At 37.5% G+C, this 16198-nt stretch overlaps 1 protein-coding gene across 1 annotated transcript; it reads right to left on the reverse strand.

Moving 5' to 3' along the window:
- Positions 1 to 3584: 3584 nt before the first annotated feature.
- Positions 3585 to 14987, reverse strand: barx2 (BARX homeobox 2). Its single transcript, XM_027999127.1, has 4 exons — positions 14547 to 14987; positions 8570 to 8885; positions 5843 to 5927; positions 3585 to 5071 (listed from the first exon to the last, which is right to left on the reverse strand). Exons 1-4 carry the CDS (start codon positions 14731 to 14733, stop codon positions 4823 to 4825), a joined length of 837 nt encoding a protein of 278 aa, XP_027854928.1. The 5' UTR covers positions 14734 to 14987; the 3' UTR covers positions 3585 to 4822.
- Between the last annotated feature and the right edge of the window lie 1211 nt (positions 14988 to 16198).

The raw sequence follows: 16198 nt of genomic DNA on the forward strand, positions 1-16198 counted from the left end.
TGTTAAAAGGCTTAAGAGTAAGAAACTAAACCAACAAGCATTAACACTATGGTTTCAAAAGTAGTGTTTTATTTTCTGTTCATCAATTCTTGCCATAAACAGAAAACCATTTTAGTGAGTGTATTTGATTGTTGTTTTGTTTTTAATATTGGTCTTGCTGAAAATGTTGCTTTGATGACAGCAATGAGTCACCATGGAAAAAGGGCATCAAGCAATAAACTCTGGACTCACTAAATAACTCTGAACTCACTAGAGTTATTGGGCTGGGTGAGTACGTTAAAAATCAAGTAATTCTGCATCGCTGCTGGCTTATGTACAATAAGTACTGTAACTATGTATTTTATAATAATTCCGTACAGTGATCTACAGATCATCATGAACTGGTCATCTGTCGGCACCTGAAGGTCACACCACAAGTAAACTTTTATGACATTTACATATGACATCAACTATCTTGTGCAAATAGAGGTGAAACAATCACCTTTTTCTAAAGAGTTGCAATTTTTTTTCATAAATGAATAGTCTCTTTGACATTTTTTTACTGATGTGAATCTTCATGGAACTCTGTAGAGTTTTAGGGTAGTCTGGTTTTGGTGATTTGGACATGAACTCTTGGGTAAAACTGACAGGTCTATTACTCTTCTCCTCCCCAGCAGGCAGAGATGCACCCTTCAGCCAGTAATTATGGTCTCTTTAACAAGCCTCACAATATCCTTGTAGCAAAAAACATACATTAGGCGCACACACACATAAATACACAACCTTAAAGGAAGATTTATGAGCTTCAAAGCCAAGTGGTGGATAGAACCACCTTCACCAGACATGTTGACCAGAGGATGAGAGTTAAAAAGACCACAGGGAGGTGGGCAGCGCTGCAAGTACTGTCTGACACTAAGAACATTACAGAAAAATCCCCTCGTAGACTAACAATGGATGCAATTAGATTTACTTTAAACACTTAATCATAAACCATCTCTGTTAAGTGTGATTGTGCAAAAGCTGGAAGTGATCCAGAAAAATCAGATTCATAAGATCCTGGCAAGAAAATTTATTTTCATTGGGTTATGGCTTAGTTAAAAAAAATAATTTAGATTTCCAAATCCCTAAATGAAAGGAATCCAATAGTTGTCAAAACATTTGGATGTCATCTATTGTTTTTTTCCCAGTTGTGAAAGCATAGCAATTAAAATCCTTTATGGGATCCTAGTTTTAAATAATGTCAGTAATGACTTTAGTGCTTAAGAAAATACTAAAATCATAATGTTCAAATCTTTCAGTTCTCAAACTGTGGCAACTACTCAAGGTGGTGTTTGGGTTGCATTTAGTGTTAATCAGAATATGTAAATCTCATTAAATAAAATTTGAATTTCAGGCTTCAAAATAAACTTTACAAATTGAGCAAAAACTATGCTGGTTTAATTTTTTAATTCAAAATTATTTGTGGTAGAAACCATCCATTGTGACTCACAGAAAAATGACAATTACAGCACAGGAATGAGTCCGTGTATTCCTAAAGAAAACGTAATCTTCCTCCATTGCAAATAAAGGGCTGCAGAACACAATGGAGATGATTGTTGTAGAGGACATCCGCCTTTAACGACTGGAGTCCTGTTTTTCATGCACTCTGCATTTAGAGATAACATCTGCTGTCATTTCCAAATGCAGCTGAAACACAGTGCTGACCTCTCCCCTGCCTCGCTCCAAACACTGCTAATTACCTGAGCGTATGCTAAGCTGACAAGTAAAGGTACACAGTCAGTGTCTCTTTGTTGATGGAGAAGGACTGGGATAGGTTGAGACCACTAAACTTGAGTGACCTAAAACTGAACTTGGACTGGTGAGAAACTAACAAGTTGTCCAATTAGGCCGTCAGCATCTTACTACAGGCCTGTTTCTGGAAAGGTTATCTAGCCGCACAACAATTAGCCCAGAGGAGCATCAAACATGCAGAGACTTGCTAAACGTAGTTCTATCTAGACTTGTCTCCATGCCTGCTGGCTTACATGTTGACTTTCAAAATAATATTTATTAACTTACCAACTTATAAATTAATCACAGCATTGCTAACAGACATGTGTCTATTCTTCAGGAATCTTTTCTAAAATACCAACATAATGCAGTTGCTCTCTCACAAACAAGTTTTAACATTTTATTCTTGTATGTCATAATAGTGGAGTGTTCCTCAAGTTCTGTATTCTCCATACTCTGCAATGATGTGTTTTCATGTGCTACCTTTTCAAAGTTGTGCAGAACATTGAGTTCCTTTGGTGCATGCACATTCTGGACCAACAGGCCCGTACAGAAAATTAATAATTAGTCTGCTACCGTCCGTACACTTTATTTGTTCTCTTCTGTTCTTTAGTCTTTTTCTTCTGCTGCATATACAGTTACATATCATATGTTTAGCAGGATATCATCACTCTCTTAGTGAAAGTTATAGTGAAAAATACATATCTATGAGGGGATTATGGTCATTCAGCTGAGTTTAAATTATTGGTCAAGGGAGGAGCTAGTGACTTGTTTGGATAGACATGGAGATTCTTTTCCTAGATGCGTTGGATTATTAATTGAAGCAGTGCACTTTGTTTTTAATTTTTGATTAAGCACATTATCCTTATTGGTTGTATAAAGAAAAAATATGTACTTGAAAATAAATGGTGCCATTTGTTTTTTTCAGAGCAGAAAAATGTGAATCTTGGTCATCATACTAGTCACTTCTTAAGACTGCTTGGAAGCAATGTTTCATAGGCTGTTATATTAGTTACAATATAATCATCCAGTTATATAGACTCTCAGTATCTTTGATACCCACAGCTGATGAATATATGTGAAGCCTGAGATGCTAAAGTTCCTGGAAAGTGGTGGAATTGGTTGCTTACAGACTGAGAACATAAAATATTTGAAATACTTCAGCGAAGTGTGGGGGCTTCTGCCGGCGAGTACATACGAAACATCCTCAGAATGTTTGCTCAAGGCGTCAAAGCACAATATGCATTATTCAATGTTAACTCACACTGTTTGCTTTAGAAATCATCCGTGTCCGGTATCAGGACTAAAAATACACCTGAGCCTGGTCATCACATACCCAAGGAAACCATGGAGCTCCTGGGTGTACTATGTTGCAAATTGTGCATGTTAAATAAAAAAATAAAATAAACATCACACCATGAAGTCCTTAATAGCTTGTTTTTTCTGAAATATGATCTCTTGAATATGATTTACAGCATTTCTTAGCTATTGATCATAGATCTTCAGAAGCTCCATTTGTTACTAACCTCTCTAGAAGAACTTGTCAAAGCTACTGCATCTGTTTGATTTATATTCGCTCTATATGACAGCACATTTAGAAAGTCATTTCAAAGGAACCTATAAGTACCTTCATAACCAAACTGTTTTCATTGACACACCAAAAACAAACAGGCAGAGCCAGTTTCTAAGTGATAAAAAGTTTATATGCAGCCGAGCAGCTCTTAAAAGTGTGAGCCAACTCAGAGACGTATTTCCTTGTACGGATGGCTAAAAAAATAAATAAAAAAGAAAATTTTAAATGGCGGTTAACTGGAGCATAATAACAACAAGTCGAATTTAAATGACAGCTGTTTTATTCAGTGCATTTAAATACATAAACACACACTTGCATATACCAAAAATAATTTTATGGAGACCTAAAAAAATCAACAACACATCTTACCAGACAAGCATAATTTACATCTGAAAATACTGCACTTTTCATATGAACAAAGACAAATAAACTCTTGTATTTCAAATAGTGACTCCATAAAATGGTGAGTATTCGACAAGAGAGAGATTGATGGATACAGAGAAGTCACTAAGGGGCAACTGAAGACAGTGTTATGTTAATGCAGGTCTAACATACCGATTGGGGTACTCATGCAAAGCCTGCAGGCTGAAAATGTCTCTGAGATTTTAAATGTTCAACATTTGCTGTGTATTTATGGCTCAGGCTGTGATTTATTCCCTCAATGAATCATGACAGCTTAAGAGTCTTAGTGCCCTCGTAACTGAAAATCATCCTGACTCCCTTAGAAAAAGTACAGTTCAGGGGCTGACTTAAACATTTATACATAATAAGTATATTAATCTAATTCAAACAGCAGATAAAAATATGGTTTACATACGTACATAAAGTGTTTTTTTTTTAGCTGTAAAATAAAAATATAAATGAAAACTTTACTGGCAGTAAAGAAACATTTGAGGCTCAAAGCTGTACAGTATAACTTAAACCTGCAGACTGAGGTTTCATTTGCTTGCCTGTAAAAATCTGTCTCCAAGTTTTGGCACTTGATTGAAAAAATATACTGTCTTTGATGGTTATATTACCAACAAATAAAAGCTTTCCTCTGAAACCAACAAGGCACATTTTAACAGTTTTTGGCAGTTGGTTATTAATACAAAGACACATAGACTTAATATTATAAGGCAGTGTTGGATATCTGACAGCTTTGTAAGCTGAGAGGTGTGTGCAAGCTAGTTGAGCATTTGATATAGTCATCATGTTGTGATAAAAGCTTGACTGACCTGTTTTGGGTTTGACAACATGACCCTCCTTTATAATATGAACCAAAACGGCTGTAAGATTATCAGTCCAATCAGTGTGTATTAGTGTTATGTTGTTCTATAATACTTTTTCCAGTACACTAAAACATACATGGGTGCATTGGTACTGACTGGGCACCATCAAAGTGAATCCAGTCATCCTGCTAAAGCAAACGACTCTATACACCAAACAAGCTTTGTACACTGATCCTGAGGCACTATTTGTTTTCAGGTTGGCATTAGTCTTTGGTTGGTTTATTCTCGTTTAGCTGGCTAAGTGAGTTTCTGACATTAGGAGTGGCTGCTGCTCCTGCTCCGATCCCTCAATTGCTCTGCTTGGACTGTGAGTTTCTGAACTGAGATCCTGAGGTTCATCAGATGCCCTCCTCATCTGTTCCTCTTCCTCCATCTTCAGTCTTCGCTCTTCAGCCTCTATTTCCTCCGTGGTAGGAATGGAGTTCTTCTTTGGTCTTCCCTTGGGCTTGGTCGGGGCCTCATGACCTCCTTTGAGCACCTAGAAAAACACACAGACAGCATTAGTGGAGGGCTCCGGTAATAAATGGCAGCAGGAGTCAAAGGCAATGCTTGCTATTATAGTAATTAAGAGAAGACATATTGCTGCTTGCTTGGCCTTGTGCACTCATTCATCTTTAACGATTTCAGGTCTTTTTTTGTTCCCTGTGTTGTTGACCCTTCTACAAAAGTGTTTGCTCTTACCACAATCATCATCAGTCAAGGCTTAGCCTTTCCACACCTTCTCTTCCTGCCATATGGCTACCTATGACACGTTGCTCACATTATTAAAATGACCATAGTTATACTAAAAATAGATGCAATGCCTAACAGCAAATGATGCACTTTATTAATATCTATATTTATATCTATTTATATCTATATTTATATTGGAATGCATGTCACGTTACTGAAAATTTGAGCTGTGTTTTAATTGTTGCTTAGGTGAATAGAGCTCCAACATTGTTTCCAGCGCATCTGATTTTATAAGATCAATAAATATCAAAATAAAATAAAACCAGACAGTGACACCATGTCAAAAGAAACATATCCTGTCCTTATGCAATAGCTGAGAAAACATATACATCCATCATCCTGATGCACAATCAAAATGACTTTCAGGATCAGCATTGTTAGGTATATTCAGAATAGGAGTATGATGACATTATATCCCAGTTGAAAATAAATATTTGTTGAATCACAATTATTTTGGCAGTCTACTGGGAAAAAATTCAAAATGTTCATTGATTGTGCTAGGATATGCAAGTCTTACCATTTTCTTCCATTTCATACGTCTGTTTTGGTACCATGTTTTCACTTGAAGCTGTGTGAGACCCAGGGACTGAGCCAGGTCCAATCTGAAAAAAAAACAATTAAAACAAAATTAAATGCACATCAGGCTGATATTTGTTAAACTTTTTGGACTTCTTAGGCAGAAAAAAATAAGCTAAAAAATTATGATGAACTTGACAAATAAAAAGGTATATTTTGAAAAAAACAGCTTAACATCATAATGGTATGGTTAAATATTTCAGTATTTATAGAAGTTGCATTTTTTCTAACCCAAAGAAATATTGCTGGGTCTTTTCCTTAGCCCAAATTTAACCCAAATTTAACCTCCTGTTTTGTTGGATCACTCCATATAGACTGTACAGCATAAGAGCTCACACTAACACTTGGTTTTTTTTTTTAGTCTTGGGTCTAAAAATCTTTAGTTATCCAACACAGTACACACTACAAACAAAAGACATGTCTTAATGCTTGAACTGAGAGTAGAATGCATCCACCACATGTGGTGATGCATGACAAATTGTAATGTGTAACGCAAAACCTCAGGAAGGGACAGATATAGTTAACAAGGAGACCCTGTGTTACAGGAGAAGAAAGGTTATCAATTTTTAAGTGGGATTTCCTCTTTCCTGTTCCTCAAAAAGGCATTTAACAGTCAGATGAAAGGTTTTTCGATACTCTCAGGGAAGCCACCCAACTTTTACTTGATGGTGAAAGTGGAAACCAAGTCATGAAATAAAGGGCTAGCATAATTTAAAAAACAGCACCAAATGAAGAAAAGAAAACTTTTTAAATTCATAAAACTATTTGGATTAAACCATGCATAAAGAATGTCTATCAAACATGGTTTTCAAACATAAACCAATGTAGAGCATGTCAATAACGGGAGGTAAAGTGCAAGCAACAGAAGACGAAGGAAAATATTTCTTCACAGTTACTGAAGGACTGAAACCATGCACTCAAAAACGATGTCAGTTACTCCTTTCAGGCAACTTCAAGGATTCTGTTTTGTTCCATTTGCACGATTTTCACAAAGTGCTTTGCAAAATATGTTAATGAAAATATTGACAATGGGAATGATGACAGGGTTGATGAGCAAAACCCTAATTAACATAAGCTAATGATTCATAAAATCATTAAGGATGCAATGACAGGTAATTAAGTCTTTTTAGAAATATTTTTGATTTTGGTTACACTTGCCCTCACACATAGCTTGAGCTTACGACCGCAGAGGCTCCATGCCAAGAAAACAGAGGAAAAAAGCGAATGCATCTTTAGATCACAACAAACCCAAGTATGGAGCATGCCACACCTTTGATGTGGGATTTTAAAAAGGGGATTTTCTCTGCTGATGTTTTTGCTTCATCTGGATATTTAATTAACTCCCAACACTGTGTTAGAGTCAGATATTTTGACAGAACACTAAAGTTTGGCATGGCCATTCATACGGATGGTTGGTTTGATCACTGCGCTGTGCTCTGCCTCGGGGCTTCTGCTTTAAGATGAGGTGTGGCGTCACTCCAGCAGCTACAGGCAAGTCAAAGTGTGATATATTCAATAATACATTGCAGGAGCTTTATTCAAAGAGAGGATGTGTGTGGAAAAACAGATGGTACACTTGCTATTTCCAAAATATGCAGATCTGTTTTTGAAAAGGATGTGGTCCGCCACATCATTAAAAATAACTTGCGATCCCTGCCTGAACAGAGCTACATTGCTGTTAACATTCTCCTTGCATATTAATGCACATGACTATTTAGTGTCACCTCAGCTTTTTACATTTTTATTTGCTTTTATGAACCACTGATTAGAACCATGTATGTGAAATAAATAAAATTGTTGGATCTGGGGTGCACTAAAATGGTTTAAAATTCTTTCTGTGCAGGTGCAGGAAAGCTTTTTACAACATTTATGGCTTAATCCCATTCGTGATTAAAATGGAAAAGCAGCCTGCAGGCTAAATATAAATGTTAAGTGCATAACGTTACTGGAAAATATGCTCTAACCTCATGTCAGTCTTATGTTCCACAGCATGGAAAAGAAGACACACATATTAACATATAGATTACTTCACCTCTATGTCCAAAAGTAAATACCCTTAATGTACACCTGCACAAGTTAAATGATTGGCAGTAAATCTGTGTAAAACATCACTGTTTGCTTGTGTTGGCCGCTGTCCCTCCTTTTTGCGAACAAGGAAGTGGAGCTTTTTTGCTGTTAAGGTGCTCAGGGTTAAAACGTTAACTCTTGTCCCAACTAGAATACTGAGGTAATACTCTGGCTCCGGTGGATTCATATTAAATGAGACAACCCCCACAGGACAAATCACAAATTATGTCGTTAAGTTAACTACAGCTTGATAAGTGCATTTACGGCTTTGTGAATGTCCTTGAGCAAGCGTGCCTGTTGAGAACTTTTGAAAATGTGCTCTCGATCAAATAAAGTACACAGGTTGTCAAAATCTTTGCACTGAGTGATATTTATATTGCTTTGGTATCAAGCATATTAGGCTTGTTTAATACCTGTAGATCACTTTCAAATTGCCCTTTTATTTGAGTCCTTTTTTCCCATCTTTGGGCAAACAATCTTTTTGGTAGCTAAGAGGTGTAGTCATAATAAATCATTTCTAGGCTGTTAGTTAATTATAAAAAAAAAAACGGTACTATACATCAACACTAATCTGACAATTTATGTGATAAACTTTACCAACCTATCAGGTGTGGACAAGTATTTCTGCTTCTGGAACTTCTTCTCGAGTCCCATCAACTGCAGCTCAGTGAAGATGGTGCGGCTGCGGCGGGGCTTCTTCAGGCGGGGCGTGCTGCTCTCTGTCTCTGATTCGCTGCTGATGCTGAGGGGCGTCTGACTGGGTGAGGGTTCAGACCCTCGTGGGAGCTGCGGGGACATGAGGGGCAGGTGCGAGGATACCGTGCCCGGGGAGGACGGTTGCGGCAGGTGGGGCTGCACATTGGGCGGCTGCCGCGTGATCACCGAGAGCAGCGGGTAGGAACGCAGTGTCGACGAACCTGGAATGGCACAGACATTGAGGGGGTTCAAAAACACATGGGAAAACGTGAATTTCAAGTTCAGCAATTACATGAAACATCCTTGTGGATAATTGTAACTTTTTAGCTGCCCCCCTCAGTCACCTTTTGATAGCGGCAATATTGACTGGCTGTAATTTTTCAGACAGCTTCATTGTGTCACTGCAAAAAGTACTTTGGAATTGACCTCTTGTATGTAGAGGGCTGTGATCCCATGACGCAGGCGCTGTTTTACACTAACTCAATGAACCTTTGAGCCGAAAGGATGATTTTTCAAAGGTTGTTAAAAATGAAATAGTTTCCTAAGCACAAAATGAACACATTTACAGAATACCATATGTTTGTTGCAAGATCTAAAATATGATTTTAAATAAAATCTTTCATGTATTTACATTTTACCCTGTCTTGCATTATCTCCAGCTCTGTACAAAGTTCCATACAATTAACCTATAGCTCTATAAATGAGACCATATGAACTGCAGACACCAGAATCAATAAAATGTAACATTTGTCTGCAGCCCAGGCAGAAGGGATGGAGACCTGAAGGTTGCAGGGTAAAATTCGCATTAGCCTTTTCATGTTTTTTTGGCATAAACTCACATAGGACAAACTAGGAAATCTAAGAAAAATATAGAGTACTACATAAAACTTAAAAGTTGGATGTTTGATTTCTCTTGACACACACAGTGTCCGTTGAAGACCTGGACTTTGTGTTCTATCGTTGGTTTTTCTCACTTGCAGTGCTTCTAAAGAGTTTTGTCTCTCAACTCAGAGAAAGAAAACTCTTTCAAGAAAAACAAAATAAAAAACATTTCTTAAGCAGTGATCAATGAGCGCATAGGTTTGAAACCATCACTTGCTTCAGAAATTCAGAGTAAATTCTATTTAAGGTACTTATCAGTAACGAGATAGAAAATGACTGCATGCAGGTAGCCACAGTTACCCTGCTTACAGAGAAACACACACACACACACAGATCAGACACTGCCTTAGGCTCATCATGACATCATGGTAAAGCGCTGAGGTCACCACTAACCCTTCAATGTTAGATTGCTGGTTTGCAACAAGCCTGAACAAGAAGTCGCCTTTTCAAGCCTTGTCTGTTCTTGCATGGTGTTTCTGCCTTCCCATTTATGTTGTCACTCTTTCTCTCTCCATAAGTCAAATCCATGTTTATGTTACTAATAAATCATCTGACTAAAACGTTTGCACTCATTTGTAAGGGAGAACATTTTTAACATTGACATTTAGCGAACTGTAATTCATGGAATGGAAGGCTCCACGTTGACTCATGTCTACCTGGAGGAAGAGCTGCGCTTTGTGTGTTTTTTTTTTTGTCCTCACACTTCGGAAGACATCTCCTGTCAGTAAAGAGCTCGAGGATGCCTCTGGACTACCCCACCCCACCCCGTTCCCACCCACCCCATCACAAGAACACTGAGACCACAGGGAGAAATGTCAGTACTCGTGGTGACTTTCCACTGACGGCAAGGCCAGCTCAGTGACATGCTGCTGACAAGCGTTGGTGTCCTGTCAATAGTCTACAAATAAACTGTTTGAGGAGCTGCAGGAACGCAACTCTGCCCCCTGCAAAGGCACATGGATCCTTCTGATAATCACAGTTGGAATGCAAGAACTGGAACAAGTGCTTATAGTAACCATTACAGAAGGCTGCTAATAATAGCTTAAGAAGAGCAGCTAGTTAAGCATTACTATAAAAGCCAGGTGCTTCTTCATTAAAAAAAATTGCTTGTAATGTTGTTATTCAGAAGATCTAGTCATTAGCAATGATATGAAAATGATAGGTTGCTCACCTAAAGATGGCTCTTTCCTCAACACATTGTGCACACAGGTCAAACAGAAATCAGCCTGTAGCATAAACCACTTTCAGATCTGATTAATTGCTCATTTCTTTTAGGCAGGGAAAGATCTAATGGCAACAATAAATGGTCTAATGGCAGGGAGCTGACAGCCTGTCAAACATTATCCTCAACTGAAGATGGAAGAGTGTGTCTTTGTGTGTGTGAGCGCATACTCGCCTACATGTTGACATGGGCGTTATCGGCCTCCTCGAGTCAACTTTATCCCTAATGGGTGGGTTTATTGTCTGTGGCGGATTAAGCCTTAAGATGGGATGAAACTTCTTTTTTGCTCTCTTGGGCTCCGTGTAAGCTCTGTCCAAGCCAGCTATGCACTGTGCTCTGTGCACTCCTGCTCTTTATGTATATTTGTCATTATGCTGTCAGGTGAGATTACACACAGTTGATCTTAAGCTCTCTCACCTCTGCCAGAAAACACCACTAAGCACTCTCTGCCCTGGCTCCTGCTGATAGATGGGCCTCCAAATGAAATATCATAACCTGCCAATAGATTGTTTGCTGTTAAGTCTCCAGGTCAGGCCTTAATATCTCTGATTCATAGGCAGCTAGTGGAGTACTTTGGGGCTTAGGGGCCTGGGGTCTCCAAGAGAACTTGGAACCATGCAACAGGTTGACAAATGTACACATACAAGGAGAAATGTAGATAGTCTGAAAATTACATTGACAGAGCTCAAATTTGAAGTAGTATGAGCAAATACAATTGTCATAAAAAGAGCCGGAGATTTTTTTTTTTTTACAAAAATACAATGATTTAAACAATAGTACAAAAACAAATCAAAACTACTGTCACCAGATGGCAAAAATAAAGCTGGGATCCACACACAAAAAACCCGAGTTCTTTGACGTTAGTAAGTATGCTAGATTCCGGCATCGATTCTGAAGCATTTTCATCCTGTCTCACTGACCTTTTTTCTTCGAAATAAAACTTAGATTAGATATGATGAACATCAGTCAGGGGGAACACTCCAGCTACAAGCTTTTTAATCTTATCTTTGATCCAAAAGTTTACTCAGCCATTGTGAATGCTAATGTGGATGCAAATGGTAATGGGAATAATAATCAGCTTTAACGATTTTGGTACCAATTTCTTTACATTCCTTTAAGAAGATCTGTATTTGATTGCTTTCACGCTGTATTCTGCTGTTATCTCTTCACATCCAGTGTAATGCGTGGTAAGCATTCTACGAAGGGCATCAACAAACCAGACGACTTTGTAACTTGATGGATTCCAAGTGTTCACGCATCCTCTTTCTACCATGCACATCGTTCTTTATGTGGTAATTTATAACTTACTTTGAATGATCTTTCACAAGCAGTCAAAGTTTGCGTTGCAGAATGATCTGCAAATATATGTAGTGTTCTCAACATACAGATCAGAGATTTTTTGCGGCAGTGTAAATTACAAATAAAACCCTCTGATGAATAATTAAGAATGAAACAAATAGAGAAAAGCACAATTGACCTACTGTGATCACATTAGCCCTTTTTAGCAATACTTTTTTTTATGAATTACTGCCACCTGTGGTTTTTGAGTTTGATTTAAACAGGGGTATATTTTCAGTTAAATAATTAAAAATGAAGAGAAAAACAAATTTTAAAACTGCTAGGTTGTCTCATTTAGGACAAACTGCACGAGACATGATTTGCACCGATTTTGAAAGCAAGTCTGGCCATGTGTTTCAAGATAATTTAAGCATTTCTGCTGCTGTGTCAATAGCTTGGAAACAAATAAAAATAAATAACTTTTCTTGAATTCACTATAAACTTATGCAGAAAAAATTGAGAGGAAAATAAAGAGTTTTTTGCCTGATTATTTTAGTCCTGTGCTAGTCAGTCCAATGAGTTTTTATGTTATGAAGTGACTAATGCAATCAGGCAATAGTCGGTTTATTTCAAAGTGGGTTTGGCACGGAGAATACAAACGTGGGGTTAGAGGCATTTTAGCTTCGAGTAGATCACAGTCAGGTTTTATGAATAGAGCAGAATAGAAGAACAAAAATAACCTTCATTGTCCCACAGGGGGGAAATTCAGGTGTAACAGCAGCAACTCAAGTGAAGCCCTTTATAAGCAAATGTTTTTGCTTACAAAGTAGACCTGTGTGTGTTAAGAGACAAGGACGATGGAAGAAAGATACTGTACCTCACAAAGGATCGCTAGATTAATAGGTGAGAAACACATTATGGACGATGCAAAACTTCTCTTGTTATCAACTTCTGTGGACAACATTACTGGCATGACTGTCTTTCAGCGGCCTCCGCTGGCAGCAGGATGAAATAACATCTTTTTTTTTTTTAATGAAGTCAACTTTTCCTGTCATGCAGAGGCCATTCACCTCTCTTTGGTCCCAAAGGGTGCTAAAAAGGTTACGAGCTTCTATATCGAGCATTAGAAGTCATTGATGCTGGGGACTGTACTGTGCCTCACACGCCCCTGCAGCTACAAATAAGCGGTGCGCAGAGTGTTCTGATATGTGGCGGCGGGTTACTTTATACATCTGAAGAGAGGGGGTGCCGAAGCCCAGTCAGTCACAGTGCCCTCAAGCATTACCAAGCTATATCAGACGGATGAGCGAATTACTGCTCCCTATTTATATTCAGCGACAGCGCTGTCATCATCAGATTGCTGGGGTTATTATTTTAGACTTTAGAGCAATTATGTTAATGAATAGTAGAAAAAAGGCTGAGTGTATTTGCATTTTCTAAACCATATCCAATAAAATTCTATCTATCTATCTATCTATCTATCTATCTATCTATCTATCTATCTATCTATCTATCTATCTGAATGTAATTTTTAAAGGATACATTATCAAACGAAAAACAAGAACAACAACATATGAGTAACAAAGAATTTTATCTGATTTCATTCAAGTGTCAGTGCTCTGCAGGTGCTTCTCACACTGACTTGCACGTTTCCTGCGAACATCTTCGCATCGAGTCACGTACGCAACATTTCAGCGTCCAACAGCAGACCATCCATCTATGCGTAAAATGTCCCAAACTCATTACGGATGGCCTTTGAGCTTGACGCAACAGTCATACTAATCAAAGCAAACACAATCTGGTAGATCAAAGGTTACAGCGTTGGGGTTAAGATTTTTTTTTTTTTTTTTTTTACTTGACCTGCGCTCTGCGTTTCTGTCTCATTGCCTCCTTAGGTGACTTTTTTTTTTTTTCCAGCTACGCCGCTTATCAGTTGGGCCATCTATCATTTGCGCTCAACAAAGAGCCCTCAAGCATCACTGACGCTGTCTGACTCTACCGCTTGTCTTTGATTTACAGCGTTGAACGCTTTGTGGAGATAAGCGGAGAGTGAGGAAATCTCTGGGGAAGAGTTTAAGAAAAACAATAAATTATCCGTGAAAATGGTTAGTTCAGCAATAAAACAATTATGCAAGCGCATAATTGTGAAATAATGAATTTAGTAAATGATGCATATAATCGTTTAATTGAAATAAAAAAAATAATTTGTAGATACAGCCGTACGCGCACAAAGAATAGTGAAAAAAAAAGATAAAATAAAAACACCTCAATTAATTTAGTTAGGCCAGCGGTACAATCAACAACACCCACTTTATTGCATTTTGATCTAGTTTCATCCGTCTCATTCAGACAAAATTGAACGTGACAATCCACGCAAGGTACAAATTGTATAACTTTAGTTTGCGATAAACTGCAACTATAAAAATTCAAGATATGAGTTTCCATGCTTTAAGAAAACATTATTTGCAGTCGAGCAATTACTGGACGTAAGTCGGTTTACCTGAACATGAATGAAGAGGCTTTGGTCGAACGATGAGAGAAGGACACATGGAGTACAGAGAAAGTTTCTCAAAGTAATCACAAGTTTCTCTGGAGAGGATCTCGTCAATCATGAAAGTCTTGTAGCGCCTCCTGGCCGCCTTCAGCTGCCCGGGGGAGGAGAGCCTCAGCTCGGCTTGACAGTGCATGGTGTGTCCCCTGTGCGCTCTCTTTGCTGGTACACAACTTAATCTAAGTATGTTTGAGCCTGTGGGTTTAAACGGCAGGAAGAAATGCGAGTGCCGAAGTTCATGCGTTCAGAGAAGTCATTATCTATGTCTGAAAATGCGGCTTTTGCTCTTCTTCCCTGAATGAGTGGCGGCGAAGATCCGCAGCTTTCAACTTGAGCTGCGCAGGACGCCTCGGTGGTAATGCGCTGCGCTCACACCCTCTGCTATATAAACCATCCGTGTACTCATCTCAATGCTCCTATTCTCTCTCTCTCTCTCTTCCTTCTCTCTCTCTCTCTCTCTTACACATACATACACAAGGACACATCCCAAACACTTCCACCTCCCTCTCTACATATACACTTAACAATATCGAGTGCATTATAACGTAAGCACAAACGATATTTCCTATAAACTAATGTTTTTGACAAAGTGATCGAAAATAAAATGTTCAAAGGTGAAGGAAATATAAGTCATTTTCAATAAACGTGAATTTCCAGAATTTCCTGCCACTTCTAATAAAAGCGTTGTTTGTCTTGTTCCGAGTCTGAATATAATTAATTTAAATAATTAATTAGTCTATTTTTTTATATTATCGAATATATAATTTATAAATGAGTTAAGTTAGGTCAGTTTTCAAGTATCCACATGTGATAAAATATTACTTTTTGACTGTTTTCTTGTGATTCTTTAATTTAATTAATTCTTTCTTTCGTTCACCGTTATTATGCAGTTATTAAAAACATTTGTTGGAAAAATAATGTTAACCAATAATAAAGACAAAATAAGAATTATATTATTGTTATTATTACTGTTCGTGTTATTTTTATAATTACCAATTGATCCACTACCCCTTTAAACCTACTTCCCAATGATCTCACCACGGAAATTGCGGCAGGTGTAATTTATTATCAATCAATAATTGCGCGCGCATCTGAACGAACCCGAACTTATCTTTCTTAAACCTTTAAAATATTTCCCTTTTCTTTTTTTTTCCTTTAAAGTAGGTTATGCTAAATAAGTTGTATATATATATATATATATTTCGCCGAAGTGAAATATATATTACACTTCTAATAATAACAACAACAACAATAACTATAACAATGGTAGAAATAATAATAAAATAATAATATTATTAACAAAAATAATAATTTCATCATCGTAATCATTTTATGCCTAAGCCTAAAAATGTGTCTAGACTTGAAAGTGGCTGTCCGAAAGGAGAATAATTTCTCCCTCAAATTACCGATAAAGATGCTTGTAGACTTCGCGGTTTGGTTTTGAGACGACAAAATATTACTTGATCAAAACGACTTAATACATAATTAATGGCACGAGTCCTTAAGATAAAGAGAAAAATAAACAATGCAAATTTAAAAGCACGCTAGCAAAATAAAATATATGGAATAAAAAAATACGAAAGTTTTTTTTTTTGTTTTTT

This window comes from Xiphophorus couchianus, chromosome 18, assembly GCF_001444195.1.
Source record: "Xiphophorus couchianus chromosome 18, X_couchianus-1.0, whole genome shotgun sequence".
Classification (NCBI taxonomy): Eukaryota; Metazoa; Chordata; class Actinopteri; order Cyprinodontiformes; family Poeciliidae; genus Xiphophorus; species Xiphophorus couchianus.

Coding starts and splice junctions, on each gene's coding strand:
- barx2 (XM_027999127.1), bottom strand. CDS start 14,733: ATGCACTGTCAAGCCGAGCTGAGGCTCTCCTCCCCCGGGCAGCTGAAG. Junction 5,928..8,569: donor TACTTGTCCACACCTGATAG/GTTGGTAAAGTT, acceptor TTTTTTTTTCAG/ATTGGACCTGGCTCAGTCCC. Junction 5,072..5,842: donor GTATGAAATGGAAGAAAATG/GTAAGACTTGCA, acceptor GTGTTTTTCTAG/GTGCTCAAAGGAGGTCATGA.